Consider the following 18,056-nt stretch of genomic DNA (forward strand, 5'->3'; position numbering starts at 1 on the left):
GAAGGCAGTCCTAAATCACCTAATAGTAACCTGTTTGCTCAGGCCCTTAGCCAGATTATATCTACAGAGCAAAAATTGTTTTTCCCTGAGGTTTTTGTCGTATTTTCAGGATCAAAAGGTTAGACTTAAAGACCTACCATAAGATAGTTACTCAAACTAAATGTTTTTCTTGACAATAATAACGTTATTAGGGTGAAGAGTAAGTTTAAGACATGGGTTGGTCAAAATGCAATTTCCTATATTGTTGCCGAGGGATAGTGCTTTAACTAGACTAATTGTTCTTGATGTCATTCTAAATTATCCCACTCTGATGTAGCTGTATTGTCTGCCATTAGACGTACGTTTATGTTCCTAAACACTTTTCTCTACCATTAAGAAAATTCTTAAAACTTGTGTTCATTGTAGGAGATTCAACAACAGAACTTTCCAGTTGAATCAAAATGTTTATAGAGAGTTTAGGTCTGACCCACCATCTATTCCCTTCAATAATGTTTTTATTGACTACCTAGGTCCTTTTACAGTTAAAAAGGACTCTGAATCTCAAAAGGTTTGGTTACTTATTTTTGCATATACTTGGAGTCGAGGAATTGATCTCAGGATATGTAATGACCTCTCGGTCAAGGAGTTTTTAAGATCATTCCAACTTCATTGTTTTAATTATGGAGTACCACAGCTTGTTGTCAGTGACCTAGGCTCTCAGCTTGTTGCAGGCGCCAACATAATTCATGATTTTATCAGTGATCATGAGACTCTGCTTTACTTTGAGGAGAACAATGTGGAGCCCTTAACCTTTCAGCAATACTTTAAGGGTTTTTTTTTTTGTAGCAAACTCGGTTCTTGGTCGAGACGTGTGTGAAAATGGTAAAAAGACTGCTCTGTTTGGTTCTATCAAGAACTTGGGTTTAGTTTTACTTTTGCAGATTTTTGAATTTGTGGTAGCAACACACTAAACACTGGTTAATAAGCGCCCTATTGCATTTAAAAATGGATTGAGGGAAGCTAATGTTATGATGTACCCGAACCTATAACCCCAGAGAAATTGATAAGAGGATATGATACTCTTTCTTTAAACCTAATTCCTTCACTGCAAGGAATGCCTCCTGATCCAGACTGGCAAACACCAGTTAGTTTAACTAGTCATATCAACGATGAGTTTGAGAAACTTCGTAAAGTTAGACAAAATTTGATTGAGAATTATCATTCGGAGTTTCTAGGAAACACGTATCACAAGCAGTTGATAAGAAGGATAGGTACCGTCCAGCCCAGCAACATAATATTAAGGTAGGTGGGGACATAGTCCTTTTAAAGGAACTTAACACTAAACCTAGCAGCTCATCCTATGGCTATTGTCCAGAAACTAGAAGTCAATAGCAATGGTGGAGGTAACTGGAGTGACCCTTTTAAAGGGTAAGACCAAGGAAGTTATAAAACGTCACATCTCGACTTTAATTCCTTATCTAGAGGTAAAGGATTTGGGTGAAGATGACTGTATCTCTACCCCGGATGTTGAACAAAATAATGACACTAATAATCTTCGTGTTCGCAGGAAGGCTGCGATATTAAGTGAGCAGCGAACACGAGAATATTTGAATATGTAGGTTAAGTATGATTGAATTTTTATAGCAATTTACATATTAAACTTGTATCCACCCCTGGCCAATGCAATGTGTCCCCAGACAAAATTACGACTAAATAATTCGTAACTTTTCCATTTTGTTTTTTGTTTTGTATTGTTAACCAGCATATTTTGACTCAAAGGGAGTAAGTAGTAGTTTGATAGTTTTTAAGTTGGTATTCAATAGATTGTTTTCATTTTAACCCTCTTCCATTGGTTCCCTTATTACCTGTTATACTATACAAGCCGATATGGTTATGTACTGAAAGACAGGAGTAGAGTCATCACTCAGTCCGCATGTATTGGCAGCAACTCCTCCTCCTATTCCTCTACGCCTTCGTGAAAATTATTAATCTTGTGTTCAAGTGTTTTTCGCAGAGTGTTTCTTCGTCGATAATTATACAGTGAGGAATATAAACAATATGTGGATGTTGTAAAACCCTCACTGGACCACTGGATAGCTTCTTCGATTGGTTTGCCACGACCATGTGCCACGTCGAGACGTATGCAGTTCTGAAGTCCTCGTCCTCGAGTTATGACCAAGGGCTTACTTTGATGTATTCAGCATCGTTGTGTGTGATTGAGCCCAAGTGGAGTCCTAGCTTGATGTGTCGTATAATTGGCTCCTTTATCTGCAACTTGCTCTTGTGGTGAACGTCGTCGTCACTTCCACTTATATGCCTCTGCTGGACAATAACATGTTATGGGAGGGGTTTTCAACTGAAGTGGAAGCGTGGTTCTTTTTATGTTCGATTCCGTTGTTATTGCCTAGTACGTTTCATTTATATTTAACGTAAAGGTCTTGCTAACCCTTAATTATTAAATAACTATTCTTGGGTCCTTTTGAGTCAATTTATTCATATAAAAATTTCCCAGTTTATTTGCGTTAAAGGTTGCATTGTTATGAAGTTTAGGGCTTTGGTTAATTTTATTTGTGCGAATCCCTGTAAAATTTTATGCAGCTTAATTTTGAGTAATTCTGGGTTTATTTAATTTGACTTACTGTTTCCATGTCACTAATAGTGATATTGTTCATAATTTTAGGACAGAGTGTTACGAACTAAACATATTCACTGAAAAGGACTCTCGCTTCGTCTACGTTTTGGATGAGGTCCTTTCGTCTGACAGGAATTCCATTTAACTATAAAAGCGGGTCTAACATACGAATGTACTACTTGGCTTGCCACCTTCAGCGTGTTTGTTGTTAATTGTAAGGTGTTAATAATTATATTAATCTGTATGTTAAGGCTGTTTAAATTACTTTCCTAAGTTTTGTTTAAGTGAATATGTATATATAAAAAAAAAAGTTTAGTTCAACTGTGTTCAACTGACAAGAAGTAAATAATCCCAGAAATTCACTGCTGCTAATCATCAGCTGGCAGAAACAACTGAACTTGGTGCTGAGTTGGTTCCTCTCTACCACTAAAGTGGGTGGGGTCAGTCATCTAGCCAAAACAAAAGTAGCACTACTGCGAATCTTAAAATTCTAGCTGCTGACGGAGGGGAAACTACTATAGCTATGTAATTGTTTGGTAAGTTACTTATTCAAAAGCAAAAGTTTCAGCTTAAAGGAATGGTGTAACATTTGACAATTACTTTTAAGACAAGACTATTACCAGTGACTTGTAAGTAGCTGGCTTGTTGATGAAACTGAATCAAGGTAATAAAAAAAAAGACGATCAAGAATCATCCTGAAAGACTTCTGCTCAAAGGCTATAAGAACTCAATGTTTCATCAAGTACAGCAGAAAACAGAATGAGGTGGTTAGCTAAGTCATTCTTATCATTGCTGTTAGGGGGCAAGACTATATACCTACACTGAGCAATCGAAACGCTATCCCCAAAATTTGAATTTAGGCTATTGTACATAGGAAAGTAATACAGTCCCCAGTGATCAGCGGACTCAGTTATCGGCGATCCGACTTTACGGTGCTTTAATCGTGCCATAATGCGCCAATTTCCGTTTATCGGAGCTGATAATAGCTGATAATAGAGTTATGGCGCCAATACTTACCTAACAGAGGTGCCATTAACTGCTTATCAGTGCCATAAGTGCCATAAATTGCCAATTTTTCTCACTTACCATCAAGCTGTCGGAAAGTAAACCCCACCGAAAACCAGGGACTGCCAGTTATCAGCATGGGTTCCATTCCAATGGTTTGTCATTAGCAAATATTGCTGATAAGCAAAAATCAGTAATTTTCGGGGCTTATCAGTGCCAATAACCAGTTAACCCTCTTACGCCGATTGGACGTATTAAACGTCGACATAAATTGTCTGTTGGGTGCCAATTGGACGTATGGTACATCGATAAAAAAGTTTTTAAAAAAATTCGCGGAAAAATACTTATAGGCCTACCAGGAGAAAACTTTTGAATCACACGCCTTGGGGGATGCTGGGAGCTCACAGATCAGTGCGTTGTTTTGTTTACAATCGTTACGCAGGCGCGCAAGCGCGAATTTCTTTCTTATCGCACTAAAAAGTATTAGTGACATATCTCAGAAATTATTTCATCACTTTGACATAATTTTTGCACCATTTTAAATTAGCCGTTACATAGAGTATTATATATGAAAATGTGCGCGATTTCATGTAAAATACAACAATAAAATACTCATGATTGTAGCTTTTATCAGTTTTGAAATATTTTCATATAAATAACGATAAGTGCAAAAATTTCAACATTCGGTCAACTTTGACTCTAACAAAATGGTAAAAAAACGCAATTGTAAGCTAAAACTCTTATATTCTAGTAATATTCAATCATTTACCTTCATTTTGCAACAAATTGGAAGTCTCTACCACAATATTTCGATTTATGGTGAATTTATGAAAAAACTTTTTCCTTACGTCCACGCGGTAACTCTTCTGATAAATTTTTTCGTGCGATTGTCGTAATGTTTGCACCATTTTAAATTAGCCGTTACATAAAGTTTTATATATGGAAATGTGTGCAATTTCATGCACAATACAACTAAAAACAACCCATGGTTGTAGCTTTTATCAGTTTTGAAATATTTTCACATAAATAATGAAAAGTGCCAAAATTTCAACCTTCGGTCAACTTTGACTCTACCGAAATGGTCGAAAAACGCAATTGTAAGCTAAAACTCTTATATTCTAGTAATACTCAATCATTTACCTTCATTTTGCAACCAATCTGAAGTCTCAAGCACAATATTTCGATTTATGGTGAATTTATGAAAAAAAAAAAACATTTTCCTTACATCCGTGCGGTAACTCTTCCGAAAAAAATCAGAAATTTTTTTGTTTGATTGTCGTAATGTTTGCACCATGTTAAATGAGCGGTTACATAAAGTTTTATATATCAAAATGTGCGCAATTTCATGTAGAATACAACAATAAATAATTGAAGGTTGTAGCTTTTCTCATTTTTGAAATATTTGCATATAAATCACGATAAATAGAAAAAAACCACGTTCGGTCAACTTTGACTCCACCGAAATGGTCGAAAAACGCAATTTTAAGCTAAAACTCTTACAGTCTAGTAATATTCAGTCATTTATCTTCATTTTGAAACAAATTCGAAGTCTCTAGCACAATATTTAGATTTATGGTGAATTTAAAAAAAAAAAAACTTTCCTTCCCTCCGCATGCAGATTCTCCTCCGTAAATCTCCGAAATGTGTACGTCGCATTCTCATAATGTTTGCACCACGTTAAATTAGCCGTTACATAAAGTTTTATATATGAAAATGTGCGCAATTTCATGTAGAATACAACAATAAATAACTGAAAGTTGTAGCTTTTCTCCTTTTTGAAATATTTGCATATAAAAAATATATATATAAAAATTTCGACATTTGGTCAACTTTAACTCGTCCAAAATGGTCGAAAAATGCAATTGTAAGCTAAAACTCTTACAGTATAGCAATATTCAATTATTTGTCTTCATTTTGAAACAAATTGGAAGTCTCTAGAACAATATTTAGATTTATGGTGAATTTTTGAAAAAAACATTTTTTACGTCCGCGCATTACGAATTCATTCATCATTTTGTGATAATATTTTCTGTGTTGCTTTGATCGTTTTACAATGTGTTATATATCAAAATGATCGCAATTTAGTGTACAATACAACGAAAAAAAATTAACTTGTTAGCTTAAACCGTTTTGCTCACAGTGCGATTTGAATACAATTATATATCAAATTTTGTTTTTGCGCTATCATATATATATGATAATGATATTTTTTTTCATTTCTGATGCTTGCATACTAAACTTCAGGCAATGACAAAAAAGGAGACAAAAATGAACTCTTAATCTTGAAAACTAAGCACGCTGTGATTTTTTGAAAAAAATATTTTTTCCGCTTCCGTGCTCACTCCGAGACCCCCCCGACATACAGGAGACAATTTTTATTATACCCCTTAGGCGTAAGAGGGTTAAGAGCGTCTGTTATGTATGTATAAATACCAAAACTCTATTATTGACACAACTGGAAGTTAGCATCAAAAATCGCTAATCTTTGGCAAATTTTGGTGCTAGACAAGCCCCCATAAAACCGGATCACCAATACTTAACAAAGGCCACATAACCAGGGACTGCCTGTAGCTATGTAATTACAGGGTAACTCACGTGCAACTGCATTTGCTTGTTGTTTTTGTATCTAGCATTAATCTTCTTAATTTGGTTTAATGAATTTAATCAAATAATAAAAAAAGAATTACTTGGCCATCTTATTGCACAAAATTAAGCATAGGCTCTTCTTACTCTAAAATATCAGCTGCATCCAAACGAAGCACCACTTATTTATAGAAACATCACATGAAAAATAAAAATTACAAATCTTACCTTGGCTATGAAGAGTAACAGAGACTTCAACAGGAACTGGATTCACAACTGGTTCCAACACAGCTTTTGTTTCACTGCCCACCAAATAATATCTAAGCAGTTTTGCCATCATTTCAGACCAAGCTTTTTGCATGTCTTTCACCTGAGGGACAGTAACATCTTCCACATACTCTAAAACTGGAGGTATCTCTTTTTTGTACTGTTTCAATAGTTCACAGAGATATGAGTCTTTCTTAACGCTACTAATAATCTTATTTAACCATTTGATCTCCAAAGCTTTGGCACTTTTAATCCAAACACTGGAATCCCCAATGAAATGGGGGACATTTGGATCTTGTTTGTACATCCTATGAAGAGCATCATGACTATGTGAAGTGTCATTGCCAGACCAGATTGCACACATAGGCATGATAGGAGCTAAGATTATATTTGACCCTTCCTTTAATTTCTTTAAGGCAAGTGTGGCAAAATCAAAGGCTTCTTTCACTATGATGTTACCCATTCGATTAATTTCCATATCCTTAAAATCTGGATCACCTAATTTGTCATTCTTTGTGACAAACACTGGAATAGGTTCTTTACATTTCACTGTTTTACATTTTGGTGGCCCTGAATCAACAGGCTGTGCAACTTCTGATACTCCAGATAGAATAACACACAGTGTTTTACTTGGATGTTTGTTGTGTAGTTTATTTAGGAAGTCCAAACCATCTTCATCAAAATCTATGTTTTCATTCAAATGCTCAACATTCAAGTCTTTTGTTAACTCTTGTAGATCCTTTGTAAATTTTGTACTTCCTACAACAACAACTTTGCTGACCTTATCATCTGGAGGAGGAGGTACTTCTGTAGAGTCTAATTTACAAGATGTGGAAAGACTTTCAATTACCCTCATATCTGGGAATGTGGTTTCCAAAACCAAATTAATGAACTTCTCCATCATCTCAAACCAGTTCTTCAATCTAATCTCATATCTAAATTTAGAAAAAATAGGAAACAAGTTTGCCTCTCCTCTGTTTTTATACTCTTGAAAAACTTCAACACTTATCCATGATTTGTTTCTCTCACAAGAATTTTCTATCCATGTCCTGCAAAATGCATTGTACTTTTTCCGCATCCTCTCATAAGTGGTCTTGGCTACAATGAGGTTATAACCATCTACAGCATCATGCAAATCTTGATGGGTATTGTAATTCTCTGTAAGTGCCAAAAGGGCTGGTAAAGGGGGAACAATTGTGATCAACCCATCAGAACCTAAACGATATTGAACAGTGTCACAAGTATCTTGGCACAATTGCAGAATTTTATAATCTAACAATTTGTTGTCATTAAGTTGACTGGGCTTGGGAATAACCCTTAAGGGTTCTTTGCAATTCTTGCAACTTTCTACTTTCACATCATTAACAAAGGTATAAACACCTGCTAAAGGTATCCACAAAGTATTCCTTCCAAATTCTTTTCTGTGCTTCTGTATAATGTTGTAGATCATAGTTTCAGAGCTCAGGTTATCTTCATATACAACCTTAACCTAGAAAGAGAGAGGATTAATATCTACAAGCAAGTTAAAACTTCAAAATAACAAGAAAGTAATAACAAGTTATGAGTACAGCATCTAATATGATCGATTTCATATCTGAAGTTCATGTTCTCAATTCAACACAAACATCTACAACCCCTGTCCATTTAGATTGATATCACCCATTAACACAATAATCAGTCAGAAACAAACCTTACAGTTTACAGTAATTATGAGAAATGTACATACACGTGAGTTTTCCATGCCTTTCAGCTGAATCTTATAGGCAGAATTCGCCAGAACCACTACCTGACGGAAAGTGTTGCTTTCCTTGACGTCACTCCTGAAAGTGGAGAATACAAACAGTAGCACCTCAACTCAACAGACTTTTGTTATGGCTTGCACTTGCATATTTTCTAAATACTAGAGCAAATTTTAAAAGTACAGTCATTTGTATTTTTCCTGACATAAATAGCTGAAGTTCTTTAAATAGGATTGAACTTAACATTAATTATTTCAGCCATTTGTACATTACTAACAAAGTATTTAACTACTGACAGGTAAGGAAAAGCTCTGCCTACTTGTTTGTGTGTGCACTCCACTGGGCCTACCAGCCGAGGGGGTAGGTGGGGTTGGGGTGGTGGTGGTGGTGGCTGAGGTATGCCATTTATATTAAGAACTTAACCATTAATGGATATACATGCTCACACGAATAGCAATATAATAGGTTTTGGGTGGTGGACAGAGTCACTCATGGCGAGTGTAAAGGAAATATCTATACTCTGGGCAATAGATGACGTTAGTGGCTAAGCAGTCAGTTGCTTCTCCTGTTGGTGAACTAGGAGATCCTTGTTAAGGGAACTGTATTGGGACAATTGTGTTTTGGGAATTGTGTGTTCTGGTTGGCAACCCCACCTGGCCTACTTTATGCAGTAAGTAAAAGGAGTTTTATTGATATTAAGGTGGTAATCTCAAAATTGTGAGTATTTTAGTTATAAATATTTTGAGAGTTAAATTGTAAGAGCAATGTTTCTAGTCTAAATTTAAATGTCAAGTGTCAATATTAAATTGTAAGTGTGATGTTTCCTTTTTGGCAGCTAGCCTGATGTATGATGCCCAGCATAGTGGCTTGTGTGATGCAGTAGTGCCATTGCAAGCTGTTAATAGCCAGAAGTGCCTGAAGTAGGAATTATTTCTCTGATAAGGATATACCACTGGACTACTAGTTACTGATGTGATATGCTGTTAAGGTTTTTTTTGGTGTGAATATTAAAATGTTGAATTATTAATGAAAGCGAAGATAGGCTTGTTTTGGCCCAGCGTATAGATGGCATTAAACTGTAATTTTCTTGTGTAATTAAGATAAATGGTGAACGGTATTTATGTTTATGTTGAAAATTATTGTAATAAAGGTATTTTTTAGTAGTTGTCTGTCCCTCAATCAACATACCTGAAATTTAATTTTGTTAATAGAATATCCCTGACAGTGAGTAACAATACTACGTGCCATCAATTTGGGGGAATCGGGCGGGAAAGAGGTGACATTACTCCTATAGAACATAAATTCACTAATGGCAACTTTTAGACAGGCTAAAATCCACTGGGCAGCTCATGAGAGACTTAGTTGGGTTTTTGACTTCAAGGGAGGATGTACTGCTAGTCTGTCTCAAAAGACATCTTTTTGTAAATTTGCTCATGAATATACCAAGGGGCTGCTGTTGGTTTTAGTTCTTATCTTTTATGATAGTATATCAGTTGTATGTAGATGTAATTTTGCAAAGAAAAGTGCAAAGTAGTATAAGAAAAAACATGTATAAATATAAAAGTTATTGCATCTTTGTTCTGGGTAAATTTGCATAAATACAGGCAGTCCCTGGTTACTAGCGGGCTGCTGAAAAGCGAAAACCACCATTAACAGAAACGAGGCGATTTATGGCGCTTATGGTGCCAAATTTAGTTTCATGGTACCTCTGTTAGGTATGTTATGGTGCCATAACTCTATTATCAGCACCTTTTGACACCATAACTCTATTATCAGCACCTTTTGACACCATAACTCTATTATCAGCACCTTATGGTGTCGATAACCGAAACTCACCATTAACCAAGTCCACCGATAACCAGGGACTGCCTGTATTTTACAACAAATATGCTCAGAATTTGTTGTTAATTTTATTTTGTACAGTTTTGATATTGTGTGAGCTATAATATGACATTTTTATGATAAAATAATGTTTTACGTATACTTACCTGGTACAGGGGGTCCTCGAGTTACGACGTTGATCCGTTCTTACGATGCGTCGTAACACGATTTTCAGCGTAAGTCGGAACATTGAAAAATACCACATGATTTAATGTAAATACCTATCAATAACAACGAGAGAACAATTCCTTACCTTTATTAGTTTGATTGGCTTGCACACTGGAGAGGAAGCTGCGGTGCTGGAGAGACTGAATCACCATAAGGCTGACTGGGATACGCCGTTGATTTTGGTCTTCCAACCAAAGCACCAATAACCTTTCCATTTCAATTATTAGACCACTACGCTGCTTAGTTATCACTGTCGCTTTCATAGGAGCAGATCCTTTCACATGTTCAACGATGCGCTCTTTATCTTTGATAATGGTAGCAACGGTCGAACGGCTAAGGCCAAGCGAGCGGCCAATGTTTGTTGGCGTTTCTCCCTTCTCAGATTGCTTTATAATGTCCACTTTAATTTCCATGGTGATGGCCTTTCTTTTCTTCGATGCACTACCATCAGAAGAGTCCGCCTTGCGCTTGGGAGCCATAACAAAGAGCAAAAAGTTACAAAAACGATACAACACGAGGGAGAGAGAGGCAGTGTAAACAACCAAAATGGCGTATGGGCGAGGAATGAGCGTAGCGAAGCGACGCCGTCTCTCCCCACAAAGCGTATTCTTCCGCCGTGCGCCCGGAACTAGTTTCACGTTTGTTTACGTTGCTTACGACGCTAAACCGCGTAAGACGGAACGACGCAAAATATTATTTTTTATATTTTTATGGGGGCGCGTTCGTAACCACGAAACATCGTAAGTCGAGACCAGCGTAACCCGAGGACTTACTGTAGTTACATATAGCTATAGTCTCTGACATCACGGCAGAATTTCAAAACTCGCGGTGATCCATTTCCCCCCGCCCCCTAACAGGGTACTAGGAACTATTCTAGCTAAGCTCAGATATTTTATGCCTACCTGTCCACAGAGGGGAGGTGGGTGGGCTTTTGTTATGTAACTACCAGGTAGGCATACGTAAAACATTATTTTATAAAAAAAAAAAAAAAAAAAAAAAAGTCATTTTTACGTATACGACTTACCTGGTAGTTACATATAGCTGATTGGCACCTTTAGGAGGTGGGTCAGTGACAGCTAACTACTGCTTAACAGAATTGAATAAGAAGAATGAAAGAGTTCCTTACCTGCTAAGGCACCCGATTTAGCGATTACTGCCTCTGTAATCCACTAACCTTAGAGCAACAGCGGGGTGTATGGACCTGCTCGCTGGTTGCTTACAGGAGTGCATGTCGACTAGGGCGTGACCTGTATGCGACACGATATCCATAATGCCCCTTCTCTGGGCACAGTATCACAACGAAGAAATAACGAGGGATCACCTAACCCCAGACGATTAAAACCTAACCTTAAAACACACTTCATCTTTACCCTAATTTGACTGAGGAGAACTCTAATAGCCTCCGTTCTCTCAGGCAACCCTAAAAACTAAACCACCACAATAATAAAAGTAAGGAAGGAATGACTTCCTAAGTTCCCTCCCCCAACACTGTGCTAGTCACTACTATGGGACCTAAGGTACTGCAATTTTCAAAAGTCGTTTGCACGTCACTGAGGTAAAATGATGCAAACACTGACTTACACCTACAGTATGTAGCCTGGAGTATCGCCTCTAGAGAGGGGTTTTTTATATATGCTCTAGAAGTCGCCACTGCTCTCACTTCATGCGCCTTTACTCCCGCCATGGTTGTTTCTCTCTCTTGCAGATGCATGTGCACCTCTGTAATTAAGTCTCTTAAAAAGAACGACATAGCATTCTTGGAAAGGGGCCATGACGGATCCTTGACTGAGCACCAGAGATTACAAGACGGGCCTCGGACTGTCTTGGTGCGTTTTAAATAATATTTAAGCGCCCTCACTGGGCAGAGGAGTCTCTCCTGTTCCTCTCCCACTAAATCCGTAAGGCTTCGAATATCAAATGAGCGTGGTCATGGCTGAGAAGGATCCTCATTCTTAGCTACAAAGTTTAAAATGTTATTTTCATGATAAAATAAATTTTTGAACATACTCACCTGGTAGTTATATACGTATATAGCTTACGTCCCTGACGCCACGGCAGAATTTCAAAACTCACGGCAATCGTCGATTGGGTAGGCAGGTGCACCACCTGTGCGCCCTCTACCCAGGTACGTAGAACCATTCCAACTATTCCTCAGATCTTCCATGCCCATAGTCTCTAGAGGGGAGGAGGGTGGGAATTAAATTATATATAACTACCAGGTGAGTATGTTAAAAAATGATATTGTTATGATACAATAAAGTTTGTTCATACTTACCTGGCAGATATATATATAGCTGTATTCTCCGAAGTCCGACAGAATTTCAAAACTCCCGGCACACGCAGTGGTCGGCCAGGTGGTAGTACCCATTCCCGCCGCTGGGAGGCGGGCGTAAGGAACCATTCCCATTTTGTGTCAGATTTTTCTAGTGCCACTGTCTCCTGAGGGGAGGTGGGTGGGCACTTTGATTATATATATCTGCCAGGTAAGTATGAACAAACTTTATTGTATCATATCAATATCATTTTGTTCATGAATCTTACCTGCCAGATATAGTATATATAGCTGAATCCCACCTTTGGAGGAAGGGGGAGACAGATTCGATTTTGGGAAACAAAGTCTGCTTATGCTTTACTAGAGACTCCAGCTAGGTAGTGACCTGTGAAGCTGTTGAGTTCTAGAGGATCTGTCAACGGGGGCGTGACCACAATGCAACTAGATCCTATATTATAGACCTCCAATTTCGGTACTGCATTCCTAGAGGTGCCAGCAAGGACGTGACCTGTGTAGCTGGTGCGCTCTAATGAACTGTCACATGGAGCGTGACCACAATGTGACAGATCATATAGGTGTTGTTTAGACACCGAATGCTGTTAATGCTTCACTAGAGGTGCCAGCAAGGACGAGACCTATGTAGCTGGTGCGCTCCAGATGATTTGTCAACGGGGGCGTGACCACACTGTGACAAAAACATTTTACCCTACTATGAGGGCGAAGCAAAAACATTACCACCTGACCTAGCCTATCTGGTTAAACTTCGTATAACCAAGGCTAATGGAGGGAAGTCCGCCTAAGGCGGCCTACCCAAGACCACAAAAAACTAAACACCTACATAAACATAATAAAAACAAAATATAAAAAGAAATAAAATTAAAAAGTCCAAACTAACATATTATTTTCTAAATGATAGGAAGAGTGCTACTCTCTGTCCCCAATATAGTGTCTGCTGCGACATATGGGCCCAAAGAGTAGCAGTTCTTGTATGTAATCCTCACCTCCCGAAGGTAGTGAGAGGCAAACACTGAATTACTACGCCAAAATGTGGCATTCAAGATGTCATTGAGTGCCATGTTCTTTTGGAAGGCTACCGACGTAGAAATAGCCCTCAGTCCATGCGTATTCACCTTCAACACTTTCATATCACTGTCTTGACAGGATGAATGCACTTCCTTGATGGTGTCCCTCAAGAAAAAAGCCAAAGCATTCTTTGACATTGGTAACCTTGGCTTCCTGACCGAACACCACAAGTTATCAGAAGGACCTCTTATAAACCTTGGTTCCTATCTTTTCAGACGGAGGGTTGACTTCCTTAGGAGTCTGCTTCGTCTCAAGAGCCTCAGCGAGGATGTGACCTATGGGTAAGAGTTCTTGTGGGTCTGCCGATGGGGTCTTATCCACTTACTCGGCAGAGCCTAACTGGCATTTGTCAATGGGTGCTAATCCACTCATATGACCATATACCTATGCCTATTAGCATAATTAAGGAGCACAACACCGATCCCGATCACCTGATCCTAACACGAGGGTTAGCGCTTAATTTGAAAAGCATTATCCCCAAACTCCTTTCAAAAACCCCAATAAAAATCACTAAGTTAAACTAAAAATTAACTCACTAGTTAAGGATCAGTGTCGGCTCCCTATCCCAGCACGAATAACCAAGAGAAAAGGATCTCTTGTAGGTTAAATTGACATCCTTCGTGTAATGGGAGGTCAACACAGAATTGCATCTCCCGTAAGTGACAGTTCATATGTCCTTTATGACATATTGTTATGGAACCAAGAAGAATTCATAAAAGCTCGCACTTCATACATAGGTTCGAATGGACTGGACATGAGGAACTTCAGAACTACATCCAAGTTCCAAGACAGCAACTTGGGTTGTTGAACCTTCATCGTTTCGAAAGGTCTCAAGAGATCGTGAAGGTCTCTGTTGTCCGCCAAGTTCAGGCCTCTGTGCCTAAAGACAACTAAAATCACACTCTTATAACGCTTGATTGTAGAGACTGCAAGTTTTAGATCCCTTCTCAGAAAAGGAAGTCAGCAATCTGGCTCACAGAGGTCGTGGTGGAGGGAATGCCATTCTTCTTGCACCAACTCCTGAAGACTGTCCACTTCGATTGGTACACTGCGTTGGAAAACGCTCTTCTTGCACTGGCGATAGCTTTCGCCATTGACGTATAAAAGCCTCTCGCTCTGGCCAACTTTTGGATAGTCTGAATGCAGTCAGACTCAGAGCAAAGAGGCTTCTGTGGTACCTCTCGAAGTGGGGCTGTCTGAGTAGATCTGTCCTTACTGGAAGCGTCCTCGGGAAGTCTACTACGAAGGCCATGACCTCTGTGAACCACTCTCTCGCAGGCCAGAACGGGGCAAACAAAGTCATTCTCGTCCCTTCCGACGCCGCAAACTTTCTCATGACTTCCCTTAAGATCTTGAACGGGGAAAGGCGTACAGGTCCATCCCCATCCAGTCCCAGAGAAGTGTGTCTATCGTCACTGCAGCTGGGTCGAGTACTGGGGAGCAGTACAGTGGAAGCCTCTTCGTTCTGGACGTCGCAAAGATATCCACGAGCGGACGTCCCTATAACCCCCGCAGCTCTTGGCATACCTCCTGATGCAGAGTCTACTCGGTTGGCAGAAGTTGACCTCGTCTGCTGAGGAGATCTGCCCAGACGTTCTCTACTCCTGCTACAAACTTCGTAAGGATCATGACATCCAGTGCCCTTGCCCACAGCAAGATCTCCTTTGCCAGAGCAAAAAGGGACCGAGACTGTGTTCCTCCCTACTTCTTCAAGTACACCAGAGCTGTGGTGTTGTCCGAGTTGACTTGGACTATTCGATGAGAGATTTTTCTTGGAAAAACTGGAGAGCTAAAAAGCTGCCATTTCCTTTAGGTTTATGTGCCAATACACCTTTTCCCCTCTCCAGGTGCCTGACACTTCTTTGCCCCTAATGATGCTCCCCATCCCGTGGTGGACGTGGCGGAGAACAACACTAGGTCGGGGCTCTGAAGCTTGAGAGACACGCCCTCCGACAGCTACACTGAATCTAGCCAACATTTCAAGTGATGTTTTACCTCTCCTGAAATTTCCAAGATCAAGTGTAGATTCTTGTTTTCTTTCCAATTGTACTTGAGAAAAAATTGTAACGGTCTGAGGTGCAGTCTCCCCAAGGAAACAAACTTCTCTAGCGAGGAAATGGTCCCCAGTTAAACTCATCCATTCCCTCACCGAGCACGAATCTTTCCTTAGGAAGGCTGACACTTTGTCTAAGCCTTGCTGCTGACGTCCCTGGGACGGAAGAGCTCGAAAAGCCACTGAATCCATCTGAATCCCCAGATACACGATGGATTGGGTTGGGATCAGATGTGACTTTTCGAAATTCACCAGTAGTCCCAGGGACTTCAACAACGATTAAGTTGTTTGAAAATCCTTCAGACACCGCGTTTGAGTGGAGGCATGAATGAGCCAGTCGTCCTTCGAAGATAACAATTGCGAAGGAGGAGACTGAGGGGCTGCAGGTTGAAACTATTCTTCAAAAGAGGCTCGAAGCCATCGAACCAAGACCTCTTCTTCTTCTCAACTGACACACGTTCAGGAAGATGGTAACCGTGCTCTCTAGAAAACCTCTGGAGAGCTGCATGAAATCTAGAGAGCAAGGCAACTGGCGAAAGAGCGGAACGAGGAGAAGGAGAAGGGGACTGCCTGGACTCTTGATTGGCAACCTATCATCCTTCCTCTCGCGATGTGGCTTTGCCTTTCTCACTGCAATCAACGAAACAAGTTGTTGTTGCAAAGACACAATCATCCTTTTCGATGGAGAACATTCCTTCTCAGGCAAAGGGCTGATCCTTTGAGAAGACGATGGGCGAGGGGAAGCCCTCCTCCTTCTCACATGGACCGCCAAGGATATATCTTTGGAGCGACCGAAGCGCTCAAAAGCATACTCATCGGAAGATGTCCTCTCCGGTGAAGATCGCAACACAGCAGAAAAGAGAGAGGACGTGAAGCGTCCCCATCCCTGAGACCAAAGACGAAGGCCGCTTGTGCGACATACATCATACATCTTAGCTCTCTTTTACTGCGGAAAGTCTTCCAATTGCCCAGGAGACGACCGCAAAGCAGAAGGAGCTAACGGACGAGAAGCGTCCCCCTCCGAGGAACCAAAGATGACGGCCGCCTGTGCGACATATAGCGTCTTCGTTCTCCTCAGAGGGAGCGAGACCCTCCGAGAGTTCCAACTCCTGCGCGGGGAGGACGTCTCTGAAGACAAAAGTAATCTTTCAAGATTCAAATTCTATGAGATTATGAGCCATGACATCACCTATAGACGAATCATGACTATGAGAGATGTTCAGAATCATTTCTAGATCATCTATGCTATTCAATTTTTTTCTGCAGGAAAAACTGGAGAGGTGTGAATTTCAGTCTATTCAGGGAAAACAAACTTCTCCAGCGAGGAAATGGGTCCCCAGCAATTCATTCATTCCCTCACCGAGCATGTTTCCTTCCCTAATAAGGCTGCGTTTCACTTAAACAGGAGTAAATCTGAAGACACTGTAGAAGATTGTTTATTTGTTTCTTCCTAAAAGTCTCCTTCCTGAGATCCATTACTATTCTCTGATTCTCGGCGAATGTCTGAAGAAGCATTACGTTGTGCGTCCAGCCAAGCGTCCAGCCGAGCATCCTGCCGAGCGTCACACTCGGCGCTGTCGTATTTGGCAGCGGAAGGAGCACTGAAAAAGGTCTAATACATATATATATATACATACACACACATATACATATACACATATATCTATACCTATATACATATATATATACAAATATATGTACACATACATATATATATATATACACACATACTACATACACATATATCTATACCTATATACATATATATATACAAATATATGTACACATACATATATATATATATACACACATACTACATACACATATATATATATTTATTTATTTATTTATTTATTTTTTTTTTTTTTTTTTATGAAAAAATTCTAGCAAAGGGAAGATGTTCAGTCATGTATGCTAGAATTCCCCTCAACCCGAGGCTAAGGCCGTGATTGTAGGGTAGAAATACGGTTAGTCCGTCAATCCCGCAGGAGAGAGAGAGACGTAACCTACCGCGCATGGCAGACAATCAGATGGAACTGAGCACTGGCATTAGTGACAGCAGACTCAGAGAACTTTCGTCGTTCTCGCACTGCTCTGCCTGAGTTGCCACCTACACCATTCTACGAATGAATAGGTTTACTATCATTCTAGAGCAGAAACAAAAAAACCATCAAACTGATATATTTAAGTGAAACTGAATTTGCTAAATATAAAAGGCTAACTTGGTATTGTCATAACAATACCTTAAATGTTTAAAAATAGGGAAACCGGCAACCTCTGAATAGTTGCAGGGAGAACCGATTAAATGTAATAAGAATAATCGTACTCCCGGTTGTCCTCCGTAGGAGTAACTATGGTATGAATATATAACTTGAACCATACAACCGCTTGATA

General features: G+C 39.5%; 1 protein-coding gene across 1 annotated transcript in view; it reads right to left on the minus strand.

The window, feature by feature from the left end:
- Nucleotides 1-18,056, minus strand: part of LOC135203204 (uncharacterized) — a 127,423-nt gene that overhangs the window by 38,050 nt on the left and 71,317 nt on the right. The window contains exons 3-4 of the mRNA XM_064232958.1: nucleotides 8,193-8,286; nucleotides 6,428-7,955 (exon numbers count right to left, since the gene is read on the minus strand). Of these exons, the coding sequence (XP_064089028.1) occupies nucleotides 6,428-7,955; nucleotides 8,193-8,286 (1,622 nt within the window). The remainder of the gene's footprint in view (nucleotides 1-6,427; nucleotides 7,956-8,192; nucleotides 8,287-18,056) is intronic.

The sequence above is a fragment of the Macrobrachium nipponense genome, chromosome 24 (genome assembly GCF_015104395.2).
Source record: "Macrobrachium nipponense isolate FS-2020 chromosome 24, ASM1510439v2, whole genome shotgun sequence".
In the NCBI taxonomy this organism is placed as follows: domain Eukaryota; kingdom Metazoa; phylum Arthropoda; class Malacostraca; order Decapoda; family Palaemonidae; genus Macrobrachium; species Macrobrachium nipponense.